At 42.8% G+C, this 6,577-nt stretch overlaps 1 protein-coding gene across 1 annotated transcript in view; it reads left to right on the forward strand.

Annotated features, from left to right (window-relative positions):
* The first annotated feature begins 4,067 nt into the window (after window positions 1–4,067).
* Window positions 4,068–6,577, forward strand: part of LOC104814856 — a 4,717-nt gene continuing 2,207 nt past the window's right edge. Inside the window, exons 1-2 of the mRNA XM_010543072.2 lie at window positions 4,068–4,466; window positions 4,615–6,525. Coding sequence (XP_010541374.1) covers window positions 4,711–6,525 — 1,815 coding nt within the window. The 5' untranslated portion in view covers window positions 4,068–4,466; window positions 4,615–4,710. The remainder of the gene's footprint in view (window positions 4,467–4,614; window positions 6,526–6,577) is intronic.

The raw sequence follows: 6,577 nt of genomic DNA on the forward strand, positions 1-6,577 counted from the left end.
GGGGGGGGGGGGGGGGGTTGTGAAACAGTTGGATTCCAAAAAAACACTATAAACCCTCCACCAACATTTTTCTCCACGTCTCCCTCCTTCAATGTGAGCGAAGTTTGATTTAGGCCTTCAATGGGACTTTTTGGAGTTTTTAGAATCCAAAAACTAAAAAAAACAACATTCAAGTTTTTATAAAATTATTTTTCCTAAAAACTTGGAAAGCCATTTTAGTGAAAAAATCAATGAAAAACCAAAAGCTATTTTTTTTGAGTTTTCAAATATTATAAAATCCAAAAGCCAAAAACCAAAAACTAAAAACCAAAATCCAAAAACTAAAACCAAAAACCCAAAATAAAAACCATTTTCATTCAAAGTCTTAGTAAATTGGATCTATTTTACTTGAAAGTTCTGAGATTGACGAATTTGTTTTTAGGCCATTGCGGGCGAATCTCGCCCTCGGACAGTTGATCGGCTCAGGAAAACCCTTTTACACCTAAATCCACTCCGGTTCGTCACCGGATGAAAGAGATCCGAAGCGAATCTCCCATATAGGAGTTTCTCCTTTCCAAGGCGGTCTCGCCGGCGCTCGGAGACCTCTCACACTCTTACACGTTTCATCAGTGATGTCAAGCACCGCAATCACATTTTCTTCATTGAGCTTGAAAAAATTTGCACGACTCTATCCACCTACACACGGTCGTCTGGTCGGCGCCATCCGCGGGGGTGCACCGTAGTCGGTGAAGCTCTTTTTGCTGTAGTTGATAAAAAAGGGTTGAGTCGACCAAAAGATCGTGAATAGGTTAATGTAGTGGATTCATGCCCCAAAGCAAATATCCACAAAGTCCACTTTCTTGTCTGATTGGTAATCGTTGTCACGACGCACCCTCACAAGGCTTCTTCCTCACTGATCTCTCTCTGCCTCTTTCTTTGCCTAGTCATCGGAAATCTTTGACCAAACCCTAGCATCGATTTCTTTTTTTCTTTTTTGGTTAAATGTAAAATATATTAGTAAGAAGTATAATTACATGTCGGTGTTAACCGAATACAAAAGATAGGGTACCCATGATAAGTGAAAAAGAAACACAAAAACCCCATGTTGGGGAGATGATAAAAGACATCTAAACTAGGACTTCATTACGAGAGTATGCCTCAAGAAAATACCAATCTTCAAGAAGGGAGGAGGATTGCAATTGACGGACCCTTGGTGTAGCCAGGAGAGTGTTACGAACAGACCTTTCGATCTTTCGTCAGAGTAATGCGACAGGTTTCTCTTTTTGTCGGAATCGGCGGTGGTTACGCTCCCTCCAAATGCCTTCAATTGTCGTTTGGAGCAGAGTTTTTGCAAGCATGTTCCTACTTCGTGCGGTGTCATTGGCTGCATTATTGATCCAGTCAACGCATGCTTGAATATCTAATGGCGGATGATTCCAGATTCTAGCAGCTAGGGAACACCAAACGGAGGAGCTGTACTGGTAGGCGAAGAACAAGTGTTGATGGCTTTCGTCAGCATTTCGGCATAGGATGCAAGAAGCCTCTGTTACTAGTCCCCATCTTAACAATCTGTCCATGGTTGGAAGTCGTTGTAAGAAGACTTCCCACTGGATGAAAGCTAGTCTCGGGACAGCAAGACGAAACCAAATGATCGAGTGCCATGCTTTGACTTCACTCCTCTGCCGAATTTGGTTCCAAGTGTTGGCCGAGGAGAAAGTTTGGCGGAATGAATTGTCATTGTGTCTCCATAGCGGTTTGTCCTCCCCCATTTCTTCATCAGGTGGTTCAATCCTGCAGAGCTCACTTTGGAGTTGCTGAATTCTGTCATTCCTTGCTCCTGGCATATTCTAGTGTCCTTCCCTGCAAGCTGTAGCAACTTTTGCATTTCGACCAATACGCAAAAGTGATGGTCCGTTTTCTCCAACAAACTGAATCAAGGGGCCCAAATCAGTCCATGAATCGTGCCAAAAAGAGGTTGTGCGTCCATTTCCCAAGTGTATTTTAAGGAATGGACGAGCAACCTCTTTTATTCCAAGCAATTTCCGTAAATTCCATGAGTATCTCGGGTTTGGTTGGGTATCCCATAGCCCCCCTTCTCTTTAATGGGTTTCGGTGGAGCCAAGCCACCCATAAAGATCGTTTCTTGGCAAATATATCCCAGAATTGCTTGAGCTGAAACACCACGTTAACATCAATGAGCTTTCTCGGTCCAAGGCCTCCTTCTTTCTTCGGCATACAAATGGTATCCCATGCGACTCGAGCATTGGTCGAGTCTGATTGCACATTCCTCCATAGAAACTTTGAGCACATGCTGTCTATTTTCCTTAGGAGGCATTTAGGGAGGAGGAAGATGTTGCTCCAAGAATTTACCAATCCATAGATCACCGAGACTATCAATTGGATCTTGTCGGCTGATGAAAGAAACTTTGTTGTCCAGCTCATGATCTTGCTTCGGATTCTATCTAAAAGAGGTTGAAAATCTCCACTTGTTAGTCGCCATGGACTTAGGGGGACTCCTAGGTAACGAACCGGGAGGGTTCCTTCATTCATTCTTGTGATGTCAAGAAGGCTTTGCGAGATGCTACGACAGTTAGAGCTGAAGAAAATCTCAGATTTGTCTCGATTGACTTGTAATCCTGACATTCTCCCAAACTCATCAATAACACGCATGACCGCCCCAATGGATGCAGAATCAGCTCCCGTGAAGACCATAACATCGTCTGCGAATGACAAATGTGTAATCATCGGGTCATAACATCTAGGATGCAGCTTGATTTTGTTTTCTTTCACTGATGCATCCAACATGCGAGAAAAGATGTCCATGGCGAGGATAAAGAGGTAGGGAGATAGTGGATCACCTTGCCTCAACCCTCTCTGACCATGGAAAAACCCTGTTAGCTCGCCATTGATAACCACCGAAAATTTAGTGGTAGTTATACAAGCTGCAACCCAATGGATGAATCTCGGAGGGAGCTTAACCACTCGTAAAATCTGGATAATAAAATCCCAATTCAATGTATCAAATGCCTTCTTGATATCTATCTTAAGCATAGCACAACCCGGTTCAATGCTTCTATTATAGTCTCTCACAAGCTCTGATGCAAGCAGAACATTGTCCATCATCAATCTACCCTCAAGGAATGCAGCTTGATTCGGAACAATGATCTGCTTTAGAATCGGCTTTAAACGCTTTGCCAGGATTGATGAAATAATCTTGTATCCTCAAGGAATGCAGGATCGATGCTAGGTTCTGCTGCAAGCAGAACCTAGCATCGATTTCTTTGTTCTTAGATTCTATGGTTTAACGGTTATTATCTCAGACTTGTAGTTTTAGGGTTCATTCTGAGTTATTTGTGATTCGTCACCGATTGATACACCGAACAACACATTCACACTTGTATAATCTGATTACGAATTCAGATCACTTGATGTGAATGAACCTATGTCTCGATAGGGTCTTTAGCCCTATAATATCAATTCATCATGGCTGTTCTTTACACATATACAACCACAAGATTTGAATCCCTCTGAATCTTCACGTACACGTATAAAAGAGAAATACGAACTTAGCTTGTTTCTTAGCTCTTTTTCTAGATTTTTCTTTGATCTAAAAAAACAGACGTTCTTCTCTTTTTTAACGGTGCCTCACGTTGGCCTTCTATAGCTTCTAAACGAGGTTAGTCTCTTTCTCTCTCAAGGTTAAAAAGTTTGTATTCTTACTGTCACTCCACTATTTAATAGAGCCGGACAGACTTTTTCACGTTCAAGGAAATATGGTTCCGACAAAGCAAGCGATAATCTTCGAGGACGTGCCACGTCAGCCTTGCAACCTGGCGACATTTGCCATAATTATCAAGTTTAATTAATTCTCGTCATTGTTTTGCTCCTTTTTTTTAAAAAAAAATATGAATGTAAATTTTTACTAAGAGTACAAAAAAAAAAATTATGTGACGCAAATGATAATATATTATTTATATATATATAGCTGATGAAAAAAAATACACATACAGTCGTATAAATAAGGAATAAAACGAAAAGAGAGAGACACGTGGACCTACATGGGCGTATCTCTTGTTGATCGTCTCTCTCCCAGCGCCGACTCGCTCCGGGTCGACTCGTATCGACTCACTGAGTCGACCCGTCTCCTTCCCCGACAACCCTTTTTTTCCCCTCAATTTAACCGCCTTCTTCTCCCTTCTGTGGCATTCCCTCTATGGGGCTGTCCTTTTTCGTCTTTTCACATATCGCCCAATAATCCGACGGCTCTGCTGCGGTCCACGTCAACATCGTCTTCTTCAACCATCGAATTCATTGTCTCTCTCTCTCTCATGGTCACCGTCTTCTCCTTCTCTATAGTTCCTCTAGTTATTTATACGATTTTTATCTCTAGGGTTTCCTTCGGATTCAAATTTCTTGAATCCTTTTGAATTCTGCGGCAGCAGATGCTTCGGTGATCAAATCTCTTCCACTTCTGAGGAAACATTGAGGTATTCTTTTTAATTTTCAGATTGATCGATTCTTCTAATTTTGTTTTGAATTGGGTACTGAAGAGTAACGACCCTATGTGCTATTTTTTGTTCGAATTCTGAAATTTTGTTCTTCTGGGGTTGTGCTTTTGTGCTTTGTTTGCGTTAGGGTTACCGTTTCCGTCGGTGAAGATTCGTACTTTTGATCGAAAAAAGGGTGTTGGTTCGTTTGGGGAGTGAGTTATCTGGTTTAGGCTTAAGCGGGATGGCGACTGACAAGAGTAACGTCAAGCTCTCTAGGTTTGATCCAGAGTTCTCTCACAGCAGTGGTGAAACTATGTCAAGTGATGAAGGGGAGCTTCTTCAACGTAAAATCTCGGCTGCTAATCCCGAATCTGAGGAGGAGGATGATGAAGATGATGTTTTTGATGATGATGCTGATTCTGGAGCAGGCTCTGATGATTTCGATTTGCTTGAATTGGCCGAAACCGGGGCCGAGTTCTGCCAGGTGAAAAACATGACTTGTAGCATCCCTTTCGAGCTGTATGATCTTCCGGGTCTGGAAGATATACTGTCGGTTGAAGTATGGAATGAGTGTCTAACCGAGGGGGAGAGGCTTAGCCTCACAAAGTATCTGCCCGACATGGATCAGCTCACGTTTATGCACACTTTGAAGGAGCTTCTTGAGGGTTGTGATTTCCACTTTGGCAGTCCCATCAAGAAGCTCTTTGGCATGTTCACGGGCGGAAAGTGCGAACCAAGAAACGCGCTTTATCTAGAGGGCCGTAACCTTTTCCTCAGGACCAAGCATTATCATATGCTTAGGAAATACCACAATGACTTGGTTGTGAATCTTTGTCAGATAAGAGATGCTTGGTCGAATTGTAAAGGGTACAGCGTAGATGAGAAGCTCCGTGTTATGAATATCATGAAAAGCCAAAAGAATCTGATGTACGAGAAAATGGAGAAATTTGAGGCGGATTCATCGGAGAAGGAAGAGCCATTTGATGTGCAATGGAGGAGAAAGGTGAAAGATGGGAAGTCCACACGAAAGAAATTGAACCGTCATTCTGCTTATGGTGTCGAAACTGACTTTGAGCGACCTTCTCAGATGGCTTTAGGACAGGATCGGTATGGCAGACCGAATGCAAAAGGGTTATCAAAGACAGCAAGTTCTAAGATTCACTCATGGAAGGAGTCAATTCGGCAGTTTACTCGAGCGTATAATGGTCTGGATGTGAAATACGGTTCAGGGTTGGCTTTTGGGTCAGATGATCGTATGCCGGTGGGTGATGATGATGATGACGACGTCGACGATGATCCACTCTTTGGCATGGGTTCACGGCATGATCGCAATAAAGCTGCCACCAAAAAATCTGGATTCTCAAGACTGGGAAAGAAACACAACTTTTTAAGAGATAGAGAATCAGGCTCTAAACACTTCATGCCTCCACCATATGCTGACAGTATCCAGCCAAGTGCATTTGTAGATCAGAGGAAGCGTCTGAGACTGAATGGACAGTCCCTTCAGCCACTATTGATGGGAAATCTGGCAGACCATCATGGTGATCTATACCGGCATGGAAACATCCATGGAGATGGCTTTTCAGTTAATCCCACCTTTATATCTGATGTTCGGAACGGTAAAAGCAAGAAACGCAAGTCTGAAAGTCAGTCACCCGATATCAGTTTGAAAACTTGTAGAGATTCAGTGCAACAGATGAATGAAAGGTTCTTAAATTCGGATTTCGGCGAGAACCCAGAGCTGGAGAAGATTCGGGTGAATGTGATACCGAATGGAAGACTTGGTGGGGCAGCATATACGTATACTGATAGCAGAATGTTCACGAGGAACGGTGATACAGAATCGGATTCATCTGAGGAGTACGATGACAAGGAAGAGAGAAATCCCTTGACGTGGAATAAATCAGCTTTTTCGGCTGCTGGGATGAATAGTTCGCAATCACAAGTACCCGAAGCTGGACGATATGGCAAAAGAGGCAAAGTTGGTAAGAAAGATATGCCAGAGAAGGAACGAGTTCTTAATGGAAGGGGTAAGGTGAAGGATGGAGATAACGGGAAAGAGCATGTCACGGCAAACAAGAGAAGTCAGATCCGACAGGAATTAACTG

Source organism: Tarenaya hassleriana, unplaced genomic scaffold, assembly GCF_000463585.1.
Source record: "Tarenaya hassleriana unplaced genomic scaffold, ASM46358v1 Cleome22, whole genome shotgun sequence".
NCBI lineage: Eukaryota > Viridiplantae > Streptophyta > Magnoliopsida > Brassicales > Cleomaceae > Tarenaya > Tarenaya hassleriana.